Genomic DNA, 23,852 nt, shown 5'->3' with positions numbered 1-23,852 from the left:
TCAATATACTAGAAAATGCTGAATTGCATACCTTAAGGCATGAATTTTACGGTATGTAAATTATATATCAATTTCAAAAAAAAATCATACACCAAAAGGAAATAAAATCAGCAAGTAAAAAATATACACAAAGGGGAGCATCTCTCCTCTCTGCTCATCCTTCCCCCAGGCAAAATCTTTCACTAAAAAGCCAAATTTTAGGTAGTTATTCTGAAAATGACTGAAACCCTAAAAATAGCCTAACCACCAAACAAAAGCAGCTGCTTATTTTGATAACATTCTTGTAACACAGACCTTCCTTAGAATCCAAGCTGACAGAGGACTTACTTTACAAACCCAAATATACACGGTCGACTAGAATTAGCTTTGAGGAGAGACGCCTTGAAACTGGCACAAAACACAATCCAGTTCACAAAAGAGAACTACACTATTAGTCTAGTCAGAGGGCAATGTCAGCAGGGACCTGCGATGGATGTTCTCTTAGTGTTTTCGGCCTCCAGCCCGAGACAGTGGGCCTCAAATGAAAAACAAAAACCTATTCTGAACTACACTAACTTATAGGAAAGTATGTCCTGTATTTACACTATTGGATATAAAATTTAAAAGAATACAGGCCTGGAAACTGAATTCTAAGCCATTCAGAATGTAATAATTCTAAATGTGTTCAGTGAATCCAAAATTACTGAAGAAATTAATAAGTACTACTCTCAGGTGCTAAGCTCATTCATTTAGTGTCAACTTTACTGTTTCTTATTGCAGACACAGTTAAGTAAACATCCTGCTCATATAGAAGATACCTTAACTGGCTGAAACATTAGTCATATAATAAGAGATACTTTAATCTCTTTTGAAACAAAGTCTTAGATTTAGAACCTCTATTTCAAAGCAGCAGAAGGAATAAGGCAGAGGTTTTCAAATGGAAGTCAAGATGAATACACTGGAAGGCTATGAAAAGCATTCACCAAACTGGATAACCATATCTAGGTTTTGCTCCCAGTTTTGTTTTTGTTTTTGTTTTCAAAGATTTTATTTATTTATTTGACAGAGAGATCACAACTCGGCAGAGAGGCAGGCAGAGAGAGAGAGAAGCAGGCTCCCCGCTGAGCAGAGAGCCCGATGCGGGACTCGATCCCAGGACCCCGAGACCATGACCCGAGCCGAAGGCAGCGGCCCAATCCACTGAGCCACCCAGGCACCCTTGCTCCCAGTTTTGATACTAGACTACAAATAATGCCCAGCCTACAGGAGCTCTACAAGGTTTTCAAAATAGGGAAAACCTAGAGCATGCCAAGTATTCTTAAAGATGAGGATCTCCAAAAGTACTGTTTTCACAGCACTATTCTACTAGCTGTACATTTTCAGAATAAGTGCAGTATGAGAGTTACTAGAATGACAGCATAGATTACTATCAGGTGTGGGTGCCTGGCTGGCTCAGTTGGAAGAGCATGCAACTCTTGATCTCCAGATGGTGAATTCCAGCCCTACTGGGTGTAGAGATTACATAAAAATAAAATCTTAAAAAAAAAAAAAAAAAACCCACAGGATTAAGTGTGATACAGAAAAACCCCACTCACTCAAATGATTCTACTCAGATGGAACCCAACTCACTGGAAAAACATTTATGGAGATCCTGTGTCAATAGTTCTTTGAGGATTATCTCTGCTATTACACATTGGCAGTGGGTTGTATCTTTTTTCTGTATATGTTCCAGGGTGTTCCTATGTCTTTGATAACTATGTCCCCACAGAAGAGATAATGCTGTCACTTGAAAGCATAGTTAGCTTTTCCTTTCAGCACTCCTTTCTTTAAATCTTTTTCCATTTCCTTACACTTTTGTACTCCAACCCTCAAGCACTTCAATTGTCCTTCTTTTGCCCTTCCAACAGAGCTCCACCTAAAAAATTCTAAACCATCTAGAAGAGGGTTATGCTAAAATTTTTTTTTAATACACTCAAGGTTACATATTAAATACTACTCTCAGGCATTCATCCCATTCATTTAGTGTTAACTCTACTGCTTCTCAATTAGCTCTCTCTTTAGTCCTCCCCTTCCATATATCCCATTCAGGCTCTCTAATATCTGTCTTCATCCCCTAGACAGGTTTGCCCACAGAATGTCCACCTCCCCCAACTCTCCCCAGTCCTCAGTGCCCTCTGTGCCGACGCCTCGGTTTTTGCTCTGTTCCCTCGCTCCCCCCAACCTTCGCCCTTATCCCCATGATAAGGGGGATAAGTTTTTTTTTTTTTAAAGATTTTATTGCCTCATACAGTTTAGGGAACGCCCCTCACTCTCTCCCTCGATCCCCCAAACTTGTCTCTTCCCCTTAAGACCCCTCCACCCCTCCCCCCCAACTCGCACCCACCTCCCTAGTTCCCAGACCCTGCTGGGTCTCCCGGCCCCCTCAGAGCCTCCGCCCTCCTCCCGCCCCTTGGAGCCCTCCTAGTCCTCCAGCCAGCCGCCCGACCGGCACCCCGCGCCCTCCCCGGGGCCCTCAGCACCCCTCCGGGCGAGGCCCTCCGACCTGCCTCTGCGCCTCCCGTAGCCCCTGCAGCCTCTGGCCCAGCTCCCGCCGGTAGCTCTGCGCCGCCTCCACGTTCTCCCGGGCCTCCTGCAGCAGCAGCTCGGGCTCCAGCTCCATCACCACCTCGTCCGGCCGCACGGCCGGCGGCAGCGGGCACGGTTCCCCCAAGTCCCCGGCGCCGGCGAGCCGCCCGGCTTTACCACGCGCAGGCGGAAGCACCGCCCCGCCCCGCCCCACGGCCGCCTTGATTGACAGCTGCGCCGGCTCCTCGCTCCACCAGCCTCCGGGTCCCAGCGCCGCCCGCCCCCGTGACCACGCGGCGGTAGCGGAATTCTCACTCAGCGCCGGATCGCTGTGCTTGCTCCAGAGACGCGTGGGGTCCGCGAAAGATTAGTAACTACACCTCGCGGAGTGCTTGTCCTATCTTTTCGCATTGGGGCCTCACGACCAGCCCCCCTTGCGTCTCCATTTCACGGAGGAGGAAACGGGCAGAGAGGGGAATCAACTTGGTCAAGCCGTCGGTATTTCCACCCAGGCGGCTCTTAAAGGGTCATTATCCCACCTCCCCGGCAAAGGAACGTCCCCGCAGCTGCAGGCGTTTTAGAAGGTTACTGTGACCCGGGCACCGTGCTCAGAGGGTCAGACGCGAGCACACCACCCAGAAGCTCGAAGTCTAATGAGCCAGGAGCATGACCAGCGGTAGGTACAGCAATCCGGGCAGAAGTCCAGGATGGGTCCTGGCAAGCTCGTTTTGTAAGGGGCAAGTAGTAAATCGTGGGAGCGTGATGAGCCATCCTATCTCGCCAGCAACTCGGGGGTAAATGGGCGTGACCGTGTGCAAATAAAACCTTACAGATACGGATTTGAACGTCACATAAGTTCCTCGTGTCTCAAAATATTCTTTGCATCCTTTTAAAGCTATTTAAAAATAAAAATGTGGGTGCTTGGGTGGCTCAGTCAGTTAAGCAGGGGGCTCTTGATTTCGCTCAGGTCATGAGCTCGGGGTGGTGAGATCCACTCCTTGTCTGGCTTGGGCTGAGCGTAGATTCTGCTTAAAGATTCTCTCTCTCCCTCTTCCTCTGCTTCTTCCACCTTCCGCCACGTGCGCTCTCTCTCCCTCCCTCTTTAAAAGAACTAAAGAAATAAAAAATCATTATTCCTTAAGGGGTCATACAAAAATAGGTGATGAGTCTGGAGTGCCTTGGGTGGCTCAGAGTCAAAGCGAGCGCTAAGCAAACGCCAGGCTCTTTATTTCGGCTCTGGTAATGATCTCAGGATTATCCAGTCGTGCAAGGGGCCTTGAGATCAAGCCCCTTGTAGGCTCCAAGCTCAGCACAGTTTGCTTGTCCCTCTCCCTCTGCTCCTCCCCCCACCCACCAACACACATTCTCTCTCAAATAAATAAATAAATAAATAAATAACATTCATTAAAAATAAAGTAGGGGTTGGCAATAGTAAATTCTCCATAAATATTTCTTCAGTGAAATGAAAATCTGTAGGATAGATGGATGGAGTGGTAAATAAGGAAAGACCATAGGCATTAGTTCAGCTATGATATGATAGAGGCTTGAATTAGGATGTTGACCTTTACAGAGGTTTTGACAGTAAAGCCGGGGATGAGAGTCAAATGGTCCAAGGAAATAGGAGGGTTTCTGCATAGATTGAGTCAGTAAAAAACATTTATTAAATGTTCTTGAACACAGTATGTTCTGTGTGCTTTCTGAAGCTCATTGAATAGAATTTGATCCCACCCTGGAAGACTTTACTGTAGGAAATTTTTAAAAAAGAGAAAGAAAAATTGGGGGCGCCTAGCTGGCTCAGTCAGAGGAGCCTGTGATACTTGACCCCAAGGTCAGGAGTTGGAACCCCATGTTGGGTGTAGAGATTACTTAAACAAACAAACAAACAAACAAACAAACTGGGGCGCCTGGGTGGCTCAATCTGTTAAGCCTCAGCTCTCGATTTTGTCTTAGGTCATGATCTCAGGGTCCTGGAATTAAGCAGCACATCAAGCTTCTCACTCGGTGGGTCATCTTGAGAATCCTCTCCCTTTGCCCCTTTCCTCTCCACCCCTGCCCCAACTCAGGCTTGCACTCTTTCTAAAAATAGAAAAAAATCTTTTTAAAAATAAACTTTGAAAAAATAAAAAGGAAAATTAAAAAGAAAACATCCACAAGGCCAAGACACTAATTTTGGTCTCATTCAAAGGAGGCAGGGTCCTGGGATATTAAATATGTATTTAATATAGCCACATTATACAGAAAAATAATACAAAGAACACTGAAGAAAATCTCATGAAACCACCCGTCCCGGGCTTAAAATTTGGGGATGTTTTGTTTTCAACTTTGGAGCAAAGTAAATACTCTGGTTAGTAACCAGAGGAGGCAATGATAGAAGCCAGCTGGTTAGCAGGCAGGGTTGTACACATTTTTATCTCCATCACATCACACTGGGTCTAGAATTGACTTTTCAAGTTTACCCAGAGATGAGCAGATTCAGGGTCACAGACTCCTTGTGCTAATAAGTCTTCCAAGAAACACATAAAGCAACTTGCTAAGTTATTTATTTACAATAAGGGTATAATTGCTCTGAAGATTATAGCAGTTGGAAAATCAAGTAACCAGAGAGCTATTTGGTAAACAGGGATTCAATCCAGAATACTTTGGTTATCTGGTCAGCCAAGGCTTCCTCTCCCCTCTCTCCAGCCTTTTCTCAGAAAGCCTCTAGCTGTATTGGGCACATACTGACAACGTTTTCTCTTAGTCTCTTCACTCCCCTGTGGGCACACTTAAAGCTATTAACACATTCTTTAGAATCAACTGGCTATCACTAAGTAAGTCATAGTACCTAGTTTTTGAATAGGGACTCAGACAAAGAAATACTACTGTCCAATCAAAAATAATTAAGAGATAATTCTAATGTACATATTTATTTATTTATTTATTTGACAGATAGAGATCACAAGTAGGCAGAGAGAGAGGAGGAAGGCAGGCTCCCTGCTGAGCAGAGAGCTTGCTGCGGGGCTCGATCCCAGGACCCTGGGATCATGATCCCAGCTGAAGGCAGAGGCTTTAACCCACTGAGCCACCCAGGCGCCCCTCTAGTGTACATTTTTTTAAAATATTTTATTTATTTGTCAGAGAAAGAGCAAGCACTAGCAGGGGGAATGGCGGACAGAGGGAGAAGCAGGGTCCCCACTGAGCAAGGAGCCCAATGCAGGACTCCATCCTGAGCCAAAGGCAGATGCTTAACCAACTGAGCTCCATGCTCAAGCATGCTGAGCCACACAGGCGCTCCAATTATTTTTATTTTTATTTATTTTTAAGATTTTATTTATTTATTTGACAGAGATCACAAGTAGGCAGAGAGGCAGTCAGGGAGAGAGGAGGAAACAGGCTCCCTGCCGAGCAGGGAGCCCAATGCAGGGTGATCCCAGGACCCTGGGATCATGACCTGAGCCGAAGGCAGAAGCTTTAACCCTCTGAACCACCCAGGAGCCCCAGGCATTCCAATTAAGAGATAATTCTAATCTTGACTATAACTCGTAGCACTTTAATGCTGTATATGTTTAATATTGAGGATTGAAATTTACAGAAATCTTAGACATAAAAAAATCACAAATACAATACAATTTTTTCCCCTCAATAAACCTTTTGTTTTTTTAAAGATTTTTATTTATTTATTTGACAGACAGAGATCACAAGTAGGCAGAGAGGCAGGCAGAGAGAGAGGGGGAAGCAGGCTCCTCGCTGAGCAGAGAGCCCAATGTGGGCCTCGATCCCAGGACCCTGAGATCATGACCTGAGCCGAAGGCAGAGGCTTTAACCCACTGAGCCACCCAGGTGCCCCCCTCAATAAACCATTTGAGAGTAAGTTTGCAGATTCCTTTAGTACATTCTTCTATGAACTCACAATGCACCATGAAAAACAGGAGTTTAGGGGTGCCTGGGTGGCTGAGTCCTTTAAGCATCTGCCTTCGGTTCAGGTCATGATCCCAGGGTCCTGGAATGGAGTCCCATGTCAGGCCCCCTCCTCCATAGGGAGTCTGCTTCTTCTGCCCCTCCCCTCTCTTGTGTGTGTGCGCATTTCCTCTCTCTCTTTCTCTCTCTCTCTCTCTCTCAAATAAATACATAAATAAATCTTAAAATAAAATTTACCAGCTCATCTGATCATCTCTATATTAGGGAGAGGACCCCACTAATTCATCTCCCCCCATGCTGGAAACCTTCAATTAGCTTTAACAATTTTTAAAAACAGCTTTATTGAGGGAACTGATTTACAATAAACTGCCAAGTATACAGTTTGATGAGGTTTTTCCTGAGTAGATACCTATGGAACCATCACCAAGATAAATATTTCCCTCACTTCCCAAAGTTCCCATATAATCCATCCCTCCTACAACCCTTGAACTCAAGTAAGGACTGATATGCTAGATTAGTTTGTATTTCCTCAATTATAAAAAAAATGGAATCATACAGTATGTATTCTTTTTTAAATCTGGCTTCTTTTACTCAGTATTAAGGATTCTGAGACTCATCCGTGTTTCATGTATTAATAGTTCATGTCTTTTTTATTGCTGAGTAGTATTCCATAGTATGGTTGTGTCACAGTCTGTCTGTTCATTTACCTTTTGATAGGCTGTTCCCAGTTTTTTTTACTATTACAAATAAAGCTGCTATGACCATTTGTGTACAGGTATACACTTCTTTATGATATAACTATATTGGGAAGGTGGGAAGAGAGAAAGTGTGGAGGGTGCTGTTATAAGAGAATTAAGTCCTTAACCAACATAAAAGGACATTAATGAATACTGTTCAAAATTGTTAAATCAAGAAATAGCTGTATAAGCAAATTTCTCTATTTAAAAATAAGAAGATGGGTGCCTAGGTGGCTCAACTGATTAAGCAGTGGCTCTTGATTTCAGCTCTGGTCATGATCTCAGGGTCCTGGGATCAAGCCCCGCATCAGGCTTGCTCTTAGTGTGGAGTCCACTCAGGTTACTCTTTCTCTTTCCCTCTGCCTCTCCCTGCCCTCCGCTTGTGCATGAGCACTCTCTCTCTCTATCTCTAATAAATATAAATCCTTTAATAAATGAGATATTTAGGGGTGCTTGCGTGGCTCAGTGTGTTAAGCCTCTGCCTTCAGCTCAGGTCATGATCTCAGGGTTCTGCGATCAAGCCCCGCATCGGGCTCTCTGCTCAGCAGGAAGCCTGCTTCCCCCTCTCTCTACCTGCCTCTCTGCCTACTTTTGATCTCTCTCTCTGTGTCAAATAAATAAAATCTTTTAGAAAATCATTTAAGGGACGCCTGGGTGGCTCAGTTGGTTAAGCAGCTGCCTTTGGCTCAGGTCATGATCCCAGCGTCCTGGGATCGAGTCCCACATCGGGCTCCTTGCTCAGCAGGGAGCCTGCTTCTCCCTCTGCCTCTGCCTGCCATTCTGCCTGCCTGTGCTCGCTCTCTCCCCCTCTCTCTCTGATAAATAAATAAAATCTTAAAAAAAAAAAGTTTAAAAAAATAAAAAATAAATAATCATTTAAAAAAATAAATGAGATATTTATAGTGCTAGAAGAGTTTTGTAAGTGACTGCCTTTGGGAAATTATACTAGGTTACGACATAGAAATCAGCTCTTTTTTGGGTTACCTGACTGGCTTAGTCAGTAGATCATGTGACTCTTTTTTTCTTTGTCTTTTTTTTTTTTTTAAGATTTTATTTATTTATTTGACAGACAGAGATCACAAATAGGCAGAGAGACAGGCGGAGAGAGAGGAGGAAGCAGGCTGCCTGCTGAGCAGAGAGCCGGATGCATGCGGGGCTTGATCCCAGGACCCTGAGATCATGACCTGAGCTGAAGGCAGAGGCTTAACCCACTGAGCCACCCAGGCACCCCTCTTTGTCTTTTTTTAAAGATTTTATTTATCTATTTGAGAGAGAGAAGGTACAAGCAGGGGGAGCAGCAGACAGAGTGAGAAGGAGAAGCTGGCTCACTGCTGAGTAGTGAGCCCAACATGGGGATTGATCCTAGGATCCTGGGATCACGACCTGAGCGGAAGGCAGACCCTTAACTCACTGAGCCATCCAGCTGTCCCAAGATCATGTAACTGTTGACCTCAGGGTGGTGAGTTCAAGCCCCACACTGAGCAAAGGGCCTACTTTGAAAAGAAAAAAAAAGAAAGAAATCAGCTCTTTTTTTAAAAATTAAGATTGATTGGGGCACCTGGGTGGCTCAGTGGGTTAAGCCTCTGCCTTCTTCGGTTCAGGTCATGATCCCAGGGTCCTGGGATCCATCCCTGCATCTGGACCTCTGCTCAGCAGGGAGTCTGCTTCCCTAACCCTCTCCCCCTCTGCCTGCCTCTCTGCCTACTTGTGATCTCTGTCTGTCAAATGAACAAAAATCTTTAAAATTAAGATTTATTGATTTATTTTAGGGTGAAAGAGGGCAAGCAAGCGTGAACAGGGGGAAGGGCAGAGGTACAAGGAGAGGGTAAGGACCTGAAGCAGACTCCCTACTGAGTGTGGAGCCTGACGTGGGGCTCAATCTTGCAACCCTAAGATCATGACCTGAGCTGAGATCATGTTGCTTCACTGACTGAGCCACCCAGGGGCCCTAGCTCTTTTTTTTTTTTTTTTTTTTAAGATTTTATTTATTTATTTGACAGAGAGAGATCACAAGTAGGCAGAGAGGCAGGCAGAGAGAGAGAGAGAGGAGGAAGCAGGCTCCCTGCTGAGCAGAGAGCCCGATGCGGGACTCAATCTCAGGACCCTGAGATAATGACCTGAGCCGAAGGCAGCGGCTTAACCCACTGAGCCACCCAGGCGCCCCCTAGCTCTTTTTTGATAGTAAGTTTTATAATGTTCTTTGCCATTTATTAACCAAATACAGGCATTACTTTGATAAATACAAAAATTAATAATTTTTAAAAGGGGGTGGGGCACCTGGGTGGCTTAGTCAGTTAAGCCTTGGATTCTTGATTTCAGGTCAGATCATTATCTCAGAGTCCTGGGATCAAGCCCTGTGATGGGCTTCCCACTCAGTATGGAGTCTGCTTATTCCTCTCCCTCTACTATCCCCCTCTACACATGCCCGTCTCTTTCAAATCAATCAGTCAATCAACCAATCTTTAAAAGCAGTGGTTAACCTGATGGGGGAAGATAAAAACCCCCATGGACACATCATAAATGCTAACTTGCTATACAAATGTGAGAGCTCATTTAGTTTAAAACTTATAAATGCCATGAATTCCTATAGAAGAGTTGTGTAAAATACCAAGTACGTATTTAAAAATAAACTCAGTGCAAATGCTGAACAAACCAGTGCAGTTTAAATGCTTAGTAGTTGAGAAGAATAAAAAGCACTATAGATATATACCCTGATAACCCAGCAATTCCACTTTTAGGTGTGTCTTCTGGAGAAACATTACACATGTTCAAGGAGACATAGACAGGAATGTTCACCGGCTCACTGAAATAGAAAATTGGAGACAACTCTAAGGAAATGAATAAATAAAATGTGTCTAGCTGGATGGAATGCTGAGGAGTGAAAGGAAGTAAATCAGATCTATATGGATTATGGATAGCTCTTGAAAACAATGATGAATGAAGATTGCTGAGTGATATTTACATTGTAACCTTTTCTGTAAATAAAAACAACACTGAAGATTTTTCTGTGGATACATATATGTATCCATATGCACTGCTCCTACCCACCAAATAGGTAATAATGACCACCACTGGGGCCAAGAGGAGTTTGGGGGTTGAAGTCAAATGGATTTTTTATTTCTCCTCCTTGTCCTCTTCCTCATCCGTCTCCTTGGGCAATGTTCTTACTCTATGGTGAGTAATTAAAAAAAAAAAAACCCAGAACAACAAAACAATATATGGAAGACTGAAGGTAGTGCAGTCTCCCTTCCTAAAAAACCTTATCCGGGGCTAATAATTGTAAAAGAAAAAATAATTACCTCCAGTTTTCTTTTCCTTTTTTTAGATTTTATTTATTTATTTGCCAGAGAGAGAGAGTGCACAAGCAGGAGAAGCAACAGGCAAAGGGAGAAGCAGGTTCTCTGCTGAGCAGGGAGCCCAATAAGGGACTCCATCCCAGGATCCTGGGATCATGATGCCAGCCAAAGGCAGATGGTTAACAGACTGGGCCACCCAGGCATCCCTGCCTCCAGTTTTCAATGGAGAAGTTTAAACCCTTTATGATGACAGAACAACAGCAATACCATATTTATGGTAAAGAGATTGGTACAATTACATCAACAGTTCAAATCAGTATGGATAACCCGATGTAACAAAGTGGCTTCCCATTTTATTTGATATATCCTTTTACTTGCCTTCACAATATCATCCAGTTAAAACTATGCACTCAAACAAAGTAAATATACTCTATATGTCACTGCAACTAATGTAAAAAAAAAAAAAAAAAGTCAAAGCTAAACCAATCCTTGAAAACAATGCAAATAATGTATGAGATTATCCTTACTACAAACCAGCAGAGTACTAGTACCCTGCTACAGCTGAGCACTCCCACCAGCTGAGGCCATGACATTGGGCCCCTAGCTGCGCGATCACGGGAAGAAATGCCTCTTTTAGCTCAACTGAGGGTTAAAAGTGGCAATCTCAGATCCTGAAAGAGTGTATTTCGAGATAGGATGCTTGGCAAAATCCAAATAACATTCCTTCTGGGGAAAAAATATAACCAATTACTTCCTTTCCTGTATTTTTCAGATTTCCACTTTTGAAAACGAGCTAGCTTGGGACGTCAAAAATCTAGAGTTTTAATTCTGCGAAAACGGACTTTAGTCAAATCTTATCCTCATCCGTGAAACTGGGTGTCAGAAGTTCGAATCTCCCGGCGCCTGGGTGGCTCAGTGGGTTAAGCCGCTGCCTTCGCTCAGGTCGTGATCTCAGGGGTCCTGGGATGGAGTCCCACATCCGGCTCTCTGCTGCAGGGAGCCTGCTTCCCCGCTTTCTCACCCCACCCCCCACCCCGCGCCTGCCTCTCCGCCTGCTGGTGATCTCTCTCTCTGTCAAATGAATGAATGAATAAATAAATAAATAAATAAGTAAAATCTTTTAGAAAGTGTATATATATATATATACACACATATATATGTGTGTGTGCATATATATATATATAAAAGTTCGAATCTCAGGGGCGCCTGGGTGGCTCAGTGGGTTAAGCCGCTGCCTTCGGCTTAGGTCCTGATCTCGGGGTCCTGGAATCGAGTCCCGCTTTGTGCTCTCTGCTCAGCAGGGAGCCTGCTTCTCTCTCTCCATCTCTCTCTCTCTCTCTGCCTGCCTCTCTGTCTACTTGTGATCTCTGTCAAATAAATAAATAAAATCTTTAAAAAAAAAAAAAAAAAAAGAACAAAACCAAACAGTTAAAAAAAAAAAAAGTTCAAATATCCAAAATTCCCGCTAGTTTGAAATCCCCAAACGAGACGAAGCCCGCCTCCTGCAGTTTCGCCCAAGAAGTATTTTGACCCTCTCTGCTCACCGTCCGCGCAGTCTCCCGAAGCAATCGTAAGCTCCGCCCCCTGCGCTCCGGACGGCGCGAAAACCCAATTGACAAGAACTCCCTCCGAAGCCCGCGGGTCCGATCTGTGTTCGGCCTGCTTTCCCAGCCGGGATCGCAGTCCAGGGCGCTCACCCTGGGGCGCCCGCGTCGAGGGCACCCCGCGCTCGCCGGCCACGTCCCAGAGTCCTCGCTGCCCGCGCTTTCTTACCGCTTCTTCCCGCGTCTGACTCGGCTGAGCTGGGCCCAGCCTCCGCGACCGCTCCGGCCGGGTGGGCACGGGGGAGTCGGAGACGGCCCCCGCGGCCCCGGCTGCTCCCTCTGCGGGAGCCGGCCGCCTCCATGGCCTCCAGGCTGGCGGGGACCGGCCGCGCAATGCCCTAGGAACCGGCATTCCGGAAAGCTGGGAGCATGGTGGGGGTCCTGGCCATGGCGGCGGCAGCTGCTCCCCCTCCGGTGAAGGACTACGAGATTGAGGTGAGCTAGTGTATCTCTCTGTCTGTAGGAGGTGGGTGAAAGGTAATCCCGACTTTGGATCTAGGAGGGGAGAGGAGGGACCAGGTGAGGCCCCACGGTTGTGACATTGTGTGCAACAATTGCTGGAGTGTGTCGCTTCCTAAAGCTGTGATAAGTGCTAACAAACATTGGAAAGTCAGGATTCAAAAGATACCTCGACTAGTTCCCAGATCCTGAAATGTTGGTGGAACCTGATGTTTTGGACTTGTGAAATGTCACAGAGGATCCCAGGATCAAGTCTGGGTTCATCGTAAGGAATCAGAACTTTAGTTTGAAAAGAATCTCTGAGTTCACCTAGTCTGTCCACCTTAAAGACCTTTAAGAACAACTAGTCCGTTCAACTAACCTAAGACTACCGCTTAGATGGTCATTACGGGAGTCAAAGTAATTTTTTAAAGAATCAGTTTCTCAACTCATGGCTTTAGAGCATGGAATGCTGTTATTCGTATGTTTTCACCAAGTTTCAGTGAAATGCTCTGAGCAATCGTTATAAAGATGCTTTAATGTCATGAAGTAATGGAGTAGCATCTCAGTGACAGTTGTATTTTTACACCTTTTCATCTCAGGCTAGCATTCTAACTGAAATACACATACTGGTGTCTGAAGTGAGCCAAGATGTACCTTCACTTATTTGACTCAGACTTTCTTATTTTTAGAATTGAATAACTTTTGTCTATTTGCTAATAGTTGTGCTGATATTTGTTTGCTAAATCGGGGCGGTTGCTCACTTTTCTTGGATGTGAAGAAAGACTTTTGGTACTTGAGTTAGACAGTTCTTGATTTTTGTATGGTCAGTTTATCAAGCTTTTCCTTGCAGTTTCTGTTTTTGGTGCCCTGCTTACCTTATTTCATAGTAATGATACTTTCCTTTTAGTATTGCAGGGGTAGGGGCCTTGTATACACAATTTTGCTTAATATCAACTGTGCTGAGGTATCATTATCTGTATCCATACAGATGAGGGAAGAGGATCAAAAAGTAATTAAAAGTGGGGCACCAGAGTGGCTCATCTGTTAAGCGTCTGCCTTTAGCTCAGGTCATGATCCCGGGGTCCTGGGAACCAGGCCCCACATTGGGCTCCCTGCTCAGTGAGGAGCCTGCTTTTCCCTCTCCCTCTGCCTGCTGCTCACCCTGCTTGTACTCTCTCTCTCTGTCAAATAAATAAATAAAATCTGGGAAAAAAAAAAAAAAGAAAAGAAAAAATTAAAAATTTAAAAGTGGGGGCGCCTGGGCGGCTCAGTGGGTTAAAGCCTCTGCCTTTGGCTCAGGTCATGATCCCAGGGTCCTGGGATCGAGTCCCCCATCGGGCTCTCTGCTCAGCAGGGAGCCTGCTTCCCCCTCTCTCTCTGCCTGCCTCTCTGCCTACTTGTGATCTGTCTGTCAAATAAATAAATAAAATCTTTAAAAAAAAAAAAAAAAGTTAAAAGTGGGCACCTGGGTGGCTCAATTGGTTATGCATCCGCCTCTTGATCTCAGGTCAAGTCTTGATCTCAGGGTTATGACTTTAAGCCTTGCATTGGTCTTCACATTGTGGAGCCTACTTTAAAAATTAAAGAAAAAAAAAAGTTAAAAAGTAATATGCTTAGGGTCCTATGCTAGTAGATGTCAGAGCCAGCACTTGAACTTAGATCTGCCTGACTCTAGGGCCCATAGTATCATACCTTTGATAATCATCTCGGGGTAATAATAATACTAACAGCTCACTATCATTTTCTTCCAGTGCTTTTACCATTTCATTTTAGCATGTGAAATTTTAATCAGTAATTTATTTTGCCTCGTATTTATCCAACTGGTTAGAAATTTGTGCCATTATCCATTTATTAACTACTTACTTTCTCACTAACTTAAATTCTACTGTTCTCATATACCAAGTTCTAAATATATACTTATTTCTTTATCTGGTTTTCTTTTTTTTTTTTTAATCTGGTTTTCTAATCCATTCCATTATGTTGGCTACCTTATTCATGCATCAGTACTATGCCTTTTTTTTTTTTTTTTAAGTAGTCTCTACACCCAAGTGGGGGCTCAAACTCACAACCCCAGTATCAGGAGCCACACATTCCATTGACTGAGCCAGCCAGCTGCCCCCTCAGTACTTTGTTTTTAAGGACGATAGCTTTGTGATATCTTTTAATTTTCTAAGAGTATAATTCCTCTATTCACTATTTTTTTTTTTTAGACTTTATTTATTTGTCAGAGAGAGAGAGAACATGTGTACAAGTAGGGGGAGCAACAGGCAGAGGGAGAGAACCAGGCTCCCCAGCTAGCAGGGAGCCAGGTGAAGTTTCGATCCCAGGACCCCAGGATCATGACCTGAGCCAGAAGGCAAATGCTCAACCAACTACGCCACCCAGGCGCCCTGTCCCCATCCATTACTTACTTTTTTTTTTTTTTAAGACTATTTTTAAGTAATCTCTACACCCAGCGTGGGGCTGGAACCCGAAACCCTGAGATCAAGAGTCACATGCTTTACCAACTGAGCCAACCAGACACCCCTCATTACTTATCTTTGAAAAATTTTTCTTGTCATTCTGGGAAGTTTAGTTTAACGAATGAACTGAGGGAAATTAAAAGAAAAGACTGATGGAGCTTTTTGTAGTAATAGTTTTTTCTAATATGTAAGGTACAAATTTATGGCCAACAAAAATATAACTTTGTATTATAGTCAACTTGATATGTGAGGGTAATAATAACAGGAGACAGGCAGTAACTTTTAATAACAAAACACTGGAAAGTTTTGGTTTTTTTATTTGTGGTTAAGTGTCCTTCATAATTTTTACTTGATTAGTAAATTTGAGGATCATAAGTTTGTTCACTATATGTCTGTTTCTTAGAAATAATATGATTTTTAAATCTTTTTTTTTTTTTTTTTTTTTTTTTTTTTTTTTTTTTTTTTTTAGATTTTATTTATTTATTTGACAGAGAGAAATCACAAGTAGATGGAGAGGCAGGCAGAGAGAGAGAGAGAGAGGGAAGCAGGCTCCCCGCTGAGCAGAGAGCCCGATGCGGGACTCGATCCCAGGACCCCGAGATCATGACCTGAGCCGAAGGCAGCGGCTTAACCCACTGAGCCACCCAGGCGCCCCAGAAATAATATGATTTTTAAAAAAAGATTTTATTTATTTATTTGACAGGCAGAGAGGCAGGGAGAGAGAGAGGAAGGGAAGCAGGCTCCCTGCCGAGCAGAGAGCCTGATGCGGGGACCCAATCCCAGGACCCTGGGATCATGACCTGAGCTGAAGGCAGAGGCTTTAACCTAAACACTGAGCCACCCAGGCATCCCTGAAATAAAATGATTTTTTAAAATATTTATTTGTTTATTTTAGAGAGAAGAGGAGAGTGCAGGGGGGAAGGACTGAAGGAGGAGAGAGAGAATCTCTCAAGCTGTCTTCCTGTTGAGCACAGAGCCCAGCAAGCAGGGGCTTGATCCCATGACCCTGAAATCATGATCTGAGCCAACACAATCAAGAGTTGGATGCTTAACTGACTGAGCCACTCAGGTGCCCCAAGAATACCTTGTTTTTAACTTAAAAAGGAAAGAGGGAATGGAATTGGTATTTGTAGAGTCTCCACCATGCGTTTGACTTCACACATTCTTATGCAATGTGTTCGTTACAGATTTTGTGGGATGGGTGGTAATATTCAAAGGTTATAGAATGAACAGAGGCCAACAGAAATTAACACATTTGTACATAAGTATAGTGGCCTTGAAACTTTTTATTCAAGTACACATAAAGTAAAACACACAAATTATAAGTGTACGGCCTGATGTGATATTGAGATTTGAATGTAGGTTTAATTTTAAACCTCTTTCTTTAGGGCATCTTGGTAGCTCAGTTGGTTAAGCATCTGCCTTCAGCTCAGGTCATGTGTCCCACAATTGGACTCCACTCTCAGTGGAGAACCTGCTTCTCCCTCTCCCTACCGCTTCCCCCAGCTTGTGCGCGTGTGTGTGCGCTTGCTCTGTCTCTGACAAATCAATAAATAAAATCTTAAAAAAAAAAAAAAAAGGCAGAAAAAACTTTTTTTTTCCCCCCTAATAAATCAGGTTCATTACCTAAGGGAGCCTTCCTTTTATTATCCAAATATCTAAAATACCCAAATATCCAAAAATCTAAATATCTAAAATATTAGATCTGTATTTACAATTTATGTTTTGTATTATTTTGTTTGAAATAACTGCTTTTTTTTTTCTTTTAAATTGATAGGCATGCAAAAAGCGAAGGAAAGATGATGACAGATCTTCCTGCAAAACAATTACAAAATATTTATCACCAATAGGGAAGACTGGAGACAGTGTCTTCTCTCCCCCAAAATCCAGTAATATTCTGGATTATTTTAGAAAGACTTCCCCCACAAATGAGAAGACACTGTCAGCAAAAGAGTGCAAGATAAAGTCATCTGCTCCATTGCCCTCTGACAGCAGCAAAGACTGTAAACCAGCATTGGAAATGTTCTCAAATCTAGAGTTTAAGAAGAGAGGAAAGAGAGTTAATTTATCGCATCGGATGAATAGTGTTAAAACTGAAAATGAATCTCCAATTAAAATTAGTAGTGATGATAGCAAAAAAGACTCTAGTCTAAATCATGATTTTGTAGAAAGTAATACTTCTCTTTTACTCTACAAGAAACATGTAGAGGTCCTGGCAGAAAGTATTCAAGATAAAAAACAGCCAAGCACTATGACTTCCATAAAAAGCTCTAAGAAAGTGAATCCTAAAAAAAGGATCACAAAAAATGATTGCAAAAAAATAAGAAAAAGGAAGCACAGGGATATAATAGATCTATCTGAAAGCTTACCATTGGCTGAGGAGATCCATCCAAAAGATGGTAAAGATAGGAAACAGAGTCCGCCTTCCCTAACTAATGAGATGGAGAGTTCTGCAAATGATGTGGACTCCAGAGGTGACAGACCCGGGACAGCCCACTTACATGATAGTACAATTACTGTCTCTTACGAGGAATTTTTAAAAAGTCACAAAGAAAATAAAGCAGAACACATACCCGACTCTACAATGTCGATCTGTATTCCCTCTGAAACTGTTGAAGATATGGTCAAAAGTGGTTGTATAAGTGACCCAGAAGCCTGTGACATTTCCCAACATGGACGCTATAAGACAGTTACTGTTCTTGCGCAAGTTCACCCTGTCCCCCCCAGAAAGACAAGGAAAATACCTGCCATTTTCTTGAAACAGAAGCAGTTGGAAATGGAAAATAGTCTGTCTGATCCCGAGAATGAACAGACCGTTCAGAAAAGAAAATCCAATGTTGTCATCCAGGAGGAAGAGTTGGAATTGGCCGTGTTGGAAGCTGGAAGTGGCGAAGCCGTGAAACCAAAATGCACTCTAGAAGAAAGACAGCAGTTTATGAAAGCATTTAGGCAGCCGGCAGCTGATGTACTTAAAAATGGAGTCAGAAAGTCTGAGAAGCAGAAAGAATCCAATGAAAAATCTTTAAACGAGGAAGGAAGAGACAATAGTTCTAAAACAATCACAGAAAATCCTAATGTCCAGGTGGTTTCAAATTATGGCAATTCACCGTCACACACTGAGAAAGGAAGTTTTCCTAATGAGAAACGTAAAAAGCTGAAGAAAAAGGATAAGAAAATGTTAGATACTGGTACTACCGCAGGCGAAAATAGACAGGGCAATATTCAAAAGAAAGCAGCCACTTTTTCCTTGAGAGATACTCAGAATCAAAATAGACTTAGAATGAGTTTAAGACAAAAGAAAATAGAAGTTTTCAAAAACAACACACTATTTAACAGTGAAAGGCTTATTTGTAAAGATTTAGCAAATGATGACCTAAAGATTTCCTCTCCGTGTAACAAGAAGTCTTCAAGAAGAACCAGCATGCCGGTTAAGGATAACGTTATACATTCTAAAGCTGAATCTGAAGACAGTTTGGTAAATGTTTCCACACCCAAGCCAACCAGAAGGTCTATAAGAACCAGTAGCACACCTACTACAATAGTCATTAGCGGTACTGATTCTGAAGAGGGTAGTCCAGCAAAGGCATCCGCTCCAAAAGCAGTCAGCTTACTGGAAAAGCACAGTTTATATACAGCAGAATTAATAACAGTACCTTCTGACTCAGAGAGCCCTATTAGGTAAACTTTTGTATTTGTTCTGAAGTTCTGAGTAGTCTATATTTAATATCTGGGAAGGAAAATACTTCAAGCATTGGAGACTATTATTTTTTCTAGAACACAGCTGATTACTATAAGAAAACAGTTTCAAAAATGCTGTTTGTTTTCCACATTTAACTTAAAGTCAGGAATGGTTTCAGAAGGATTTTAGATGTATTTTGGATGACTTCAAATTCTCATCACGGTTGTTAACTTCCTAGAGAAATATTTTTCAAATATGAATTCTAGGAGTTCCTGGGTGGCTCAGTGGGTTAAACATATTCTTTAGCTCTGGTCATGATCCTGGGGTCCTGGGATCGAGCCGCATGTCAGGGTCCCCACTCAGTGTGAAGTCTTCTTCCTCTCTTGCTCCCCCTCATTGTGCGTGCTCTCTCTCTGTCAGACAAATAAAATCTTAAAAAAAAAAAAAAAACCAACAAATTCTGTGCATGTAACAAACATGAGATTAAAAAATAAGAGTTTTTTTCCTTGGGTAAACTGAGCTATATTCTATAAGGTATATATACTTGCATGCTGGTTTTGGCCAATAGAAGAGTGATCTTAGGAGGCAATTTTTTTTTTTTTTAAAGATTTTATTTATTTATTTGACAGAGAGAAATCACAAGTAGTCGGAGAGGCAGGCAGAGAGAGAGAGAGAGGGTAGCAGGCTTCCTGCTGAGCAGAGAGCCCGATGCGGGACTCGATCCCAGGACCCTGAGATCATGACCCGAGCCGAAGGCAGCGGCTTAACCCACTGAGCCACACAGGCGCCCGAGGCAATTTTCTGTAAAGCTTATGATTTCTAAAAGGAAACATTTTATATTTTCTGAGAGTTTAACTTGAAGTTTGCCTTACTTTCGATCAGTAGTTTGAATCTAATTGGGAGTAATTTTTTTTAAAGAACTATGCAGGGCACCTGGGTGGCTCAGTTGGTTAAGCAACTGTCTTCAGCTCAGGTCATGATCCCAGGGTCCTGGGATTGAGGCCTGCATCAGGCTCCTTGGTTAATGGGATCTTCCTTCCCCCTCTTCTTTTGCCAGCCGCTCCCCCTGCTTGTACTCTGTCTCTCTCTGTCAAATAAATAAATAAAATCTTTAAAAAAAAAAAAAAGAGAGAGAGCTGTCTAGAAATTGGAGCCATGGTTGGTTCTTTTCTATATTTAATTGAAATTCTTACACATAATTATGAAAATGCTTATGATTGTCTTTTTTTTTCCTCCTAGAATGAAATTCACCAGAATTAGTACTCCTAAGAAATCTAAGAAAAAATCTAAGAAAAGATGTGAGAAATCTGAAGCCACTGATGGAGATTTTACTTCTCAGACTAGAAAGGTAATAGAAATCTCAGGGGGTTGTTTAAGTGGTATTCTGTTTCTTAAAACAACAACTGCTATTAGAAGTAGTATGCTGGAAGAAGATACACAGATTTTATAGATTGGTTATGGTAACTATAGTCATATACTGTTACTATTATTCTGTTCCTCTGGTTAATTTATTAAGTTGTCAACATAGCTTACTGTGAGATGAAAGCAATTGGTAAGGATAGTATAATTTACTTAGAAAAAGTTTTCTTGGAGGCACTTGGGTGGCTCAGTCAGGCTCAGGTCATGATCTCAGGATTGTGAGATTAAGTCCTGTTTCAGATTCCAGACTCAGCCCTGAGTCAGCTTGTCTTTCTCCCTTTGCACCTCCCTGAGCTTGCATGTATGCGCGCTCTCTCTCTCTCCTGTTTCTCTCTAAAATAAATAAATAATCAAAATCTTTAAAAAGAGAGAGTGAAAAGAAAAAGGCTTTTTTAGTAAGAGTTACATTCTAATCATTTTCCTTCAGGCTGCTTTTATAGGTCATGATTGAATTTTTTCGTTTATTTCTATAGATCAGAGGCTAAAAAGTGGGGTCTATAATTCTGGTACAGGTCTAAAAACCCTGGTACTACTGACATTTTGGGCTGGATAATTCTTTGTTATAGGGGACTGATTGTGCATTGTAGGATGCTTAGCAGTAATTGGGCCTCTACGCATGAAATGCCAGTAGCTCTCCACCTTCCCTGGTTCTAACAACTAAAAATGTCTCCACACATTACAAATATCCCCAGGAGGGAAAGAAATCTACCTCCCACACTGCCCCATTGAAAACTACTACCCTAAAGGGAGAAGTAGAGTATATAAGAATACTATAGGGGCACCTGGGTGTCTCGGTGGGTTAAAGCCTCTGCCTTCAGCTCAGGTTATGATCTCAGGGTCCTGGGATCGAACACTGCATCGGGCTCCCTGCTCACTTGGGAGCCTGCTTCCATTCCTCTCTCTCTGCCTGCCTCTCTGCCTACTTGTAATCTGTCAAATAAATAAATAAAGTCTTAAAAAAAAAGAATACTATAGCTGCTTTTACAAACTAATTTCCCCAGGGTGAGTAGGAACAGGTATGTGTGTGTCGAAAAGCCCCCAGTGTGATTGTGACATAGTCCTTGTGTGAATACCACTGCGACAGAAGATTGGCATCTCTTTTGTTGCTATTAGCAGCTGTCATGTTTTTTGACTGCGTATCACATTCCAGACGCTATGCTTAGTACTTACCATTAATCTCATAAAGTAAATATTTAACCCTGTTTTGAAGGACAGAGGAGCCAAAGGAGGTGAGAACATTTTTAAGAGTAGTTGAAGTAGTGTACAGTAGGATCCAAACCACATGGGTGCAGTGAAGGCTGATAAACAGGGAAAAAGTAGTAAGTGCTGTCGAGAGGTTTCTTCCCTTTTTTTTTTTTTTTTTTTAAAGGATTTTATTTATTTGACAGAGAGAGGCAGCCAGAGAGGGACCACAAGCAGGGGGAGTGGAAGAGGGAGAGGCAGACTCCCTGCTGAGCAGAGAGCCCGATATGGGGCTCAATCCCAGGACTCTGGGATCCTGCCCCAAGCCCAGGCCAGATGCTTAACAACTGAGCCACACAGGCACCCCTCAAGAGAGGTTTCTGATATAGTCAGGAGTAAGTGGGGCTGGGAGGATGGGTGACATGGTCAGAATGTAGGATGTTGGAAATTACTTATTTTCAAGGTAATAGGATTATGGTTGGTTTTAGTTTTCTTTATTTTTCTGCTTTCTGTTTTTTTATAAACATGAACTTTTTAAAAAAAAAATTTTTTTTTAAGGCAGCCTCTTCCATTGTAGGGCAGCTTCTTTCTTTCTCTTTCTTTCTTTCTAGATTTTATTTATTTGACAGAGAGAGACACAGCGAGAGAGGGAACACAGGCAGGGGGAGTGGGAGAGGGAGAAGCAGGCTTCTCGCTGAGCTTGGAGCCATACACAGGGCTTTATACCAGGACCCTGGGATCATGACCTGAGCCCAAGACAGCACTTAACTGTCTGAGCCACCCAAGCATCCCTTAAAATTTTTATCAGAAAAAAAATAACAGGGGTGCCTGGGTGGCTCAGTCAGTTAAGTGTCCAACTCTTGATTTTGGCTCAGATCACAGTCAGATTTGAGAGATTAAGCCCTGGGTGGGACTCTGTGTGAAACATGAAGTCTGCTCAAAATTCTCTCTCCCTCTTCCTCTCCTTCTCTTCCCCCACCACTCATTTGAGCTCTCTGAAATAAATAAAATCTTAAAAAAATATATTAGAAAAAAATGCTTTTCAAGACATAATAGAATTACTTGCCAAAATGTGTGTGTGTATGGTTTTTTCCCCACATCTTCACAAAACCATACCTTTTTATGTAACAGATTGTTTCAATAATTGAGTTGTTAATTTAAACTTAGGTCAGTTATTTAATTGTAAGAATTTATAAGATTTCATCAGCCTGCCAGAAATTTTGCTAGCAGAACAACAAATCTATTAATCTATTTTACAGAAGTAAATCTTTGTTTTCCTAACCTTCTTACATATATTTTGAATATCCATAGCTATGCTTTTCAGTGGTTTTTAAAAAACAGCAGACATTTGTTTAAAAAACAGAAGTGTATAAAATGAAATATGAAAACTTTTCAATCTTCTACTCTCTAGGGGTAACCCACTTCATTTTTTTTTTAAAAGATTTTATTTATGTATTAGAGAGAGAGTGAGCAGGCTTGAGTTGGGGGAGGAGCAGAGGGAGAGGGACAAGCACACTGAGCTGAATACAGAGCCTGACTTGGGGCTCTGTCTCATGACTCTGAGATCATTACCTGAGCTGAAATCAAGAGTTGGATATTAAACTGACTGAACCACTCAGGTGCACCCCAAGGGGTAACTCACTTTTAATAGTTATATGTTTGTCCTTCTAGACTTTTTTCTGGGATTAAACAGATATACATCACTTTTTAAAGAGATCATATAATGTAAACTATTTGCAGCTTGCTTGCTGGTTTTTTGTTGTATTTTTGGGCCCAGCGTGGAACCCAGTGCAGGGCTTAAGCTCATGACCCTGAGATCAAGACCTGAGCTGAGATGAAGAGTCAGATGCTTAACCTACTGAGCCACCCAGGTGCCCCTGGATGTTTTTGATCTAAACATAAAAACCTGTAAAACTCAGAATATTGAAAGCATGTTTTTGTTTTTTTTTTTTTTTGTTTTATTTGACAGAGAGAAACCACAAGTAGGCGGAGAGGCAGGCAGAGAGAGAGAGAGGGAAGCAGGCTCCCTGCTGAGCAGAGAGCCCGATGCGGGACTCGATCCCAGGACCCTGAGATCATGACCTGAGCCAAAGGCAGCGGCTTAACCCACTGAGCCACCCAGGCGCCCCCTTTTTTTTTTTTTTTTTTTTTAAAGTTTTTTTTTTTTTTTTTTAAAGATTTTATTTATTTATTTGACAGAGAGAGATTACAGGTAGGCAGAGAGGCAGGCAGAGAGAGAGAGGAGGAAGCAGGCTCCCTGCTGAGCAGAGAGCCCGATGCGGGACTCGATCCCAGGACCCTGAGATCATGACCTGAGCCGAAGGCAGTGGCTTAACCCACTGAGCCCAGGCGCCCTATTGAAAGCATGTTGTCCGGAAGATAATATTTAAATGCATGAGATCACTTAGTACATCAATGGCAAAGTCAGGCCTAAAGGCCAGATTTTTTTCTTATCTAGTGCTCTTTTCCATACTTAATACCTTTTTAGCCTCTTTCCAGTGGATTCACCTCAAAGGTGACTAAAATCAAAGAACAGATGCCATGAAGATGGTGGGTAAATAACCAACAATTCTTTCCTATGCATCCAGATA

The 23,852-nt window shown here is 42.5% G+C and overlaps 2 protein-coding genes across 3 annotated transcripts in view; one reads left to right on the top strand and one right to left on the bottom strand.

The window, feature by feature from the left end:
- Positions 1-2,740, bottom strand: part of CRLF3 (cytokine receptor like factor 3) — a 42,664-nt gene extending 39,924 nt beyond the window's left edge. The window contains exon 1 of the mRNA XM_059148107.1: positions 2,522-2,740. Within this exon, the coding sequence (XP_059004090.1) occupies positions 2,522-2,638 (117 nt within the window). The 5' untranslated portion in view covers positions 2,639-2,740. The remainder of the gene's footprint in view (positions 1-2,521) is intronic.
- Positions 2,741-11,929: 9,189 nt separating this feature from the next.
- The window catches only part of ATAD5 (ATPase family AAA domain containing 5), a 48,100-nt gene continuing 36,177 nt past the window's right edge, over positions 11,930-23,852 (top strand). Inside the window, exons 1-3 of one of the 2 annotated variants that reach the window (XM_059149280.1) lie at positions 11,930-12,513; positions 16,759-18,659; positions 19,900-20,008. In XM_059149280.1, coding sequence (XP_059005263.1) covers positions 12,448-12,513; positions 16,759-18,659; positions 19,900-20,008 — 2,076 coding nt within the window. In that variant the 5' untranslated portion in view covers positions 11,930-12,447. The remainder of the gene's footprint in view (positions 12,514-16,758; positions 18,660-19,899; positions 20,009-23,852) is intronic. The other variant, XM_059149279.1, reaches the window with a different exon arrangement.

The sequence above is a fragment of the Mustela lutreola genome, chromosome 15, assembly GCF_030435805.1.
Source record: "Mustela lutreola isolate mMusLut2 chromosome 15, mMusLut2.pri, whole genome shotgun sequence".
Lineage (NCBI taxonomy): Eukaryota > Metazoa > Chordata > Mammalia > Carnivora > Mustelidae > Mustela > Mustela lutreola.
This window is presented reverse-complemented; position numbering and strand designations above follow the sequence as displayed.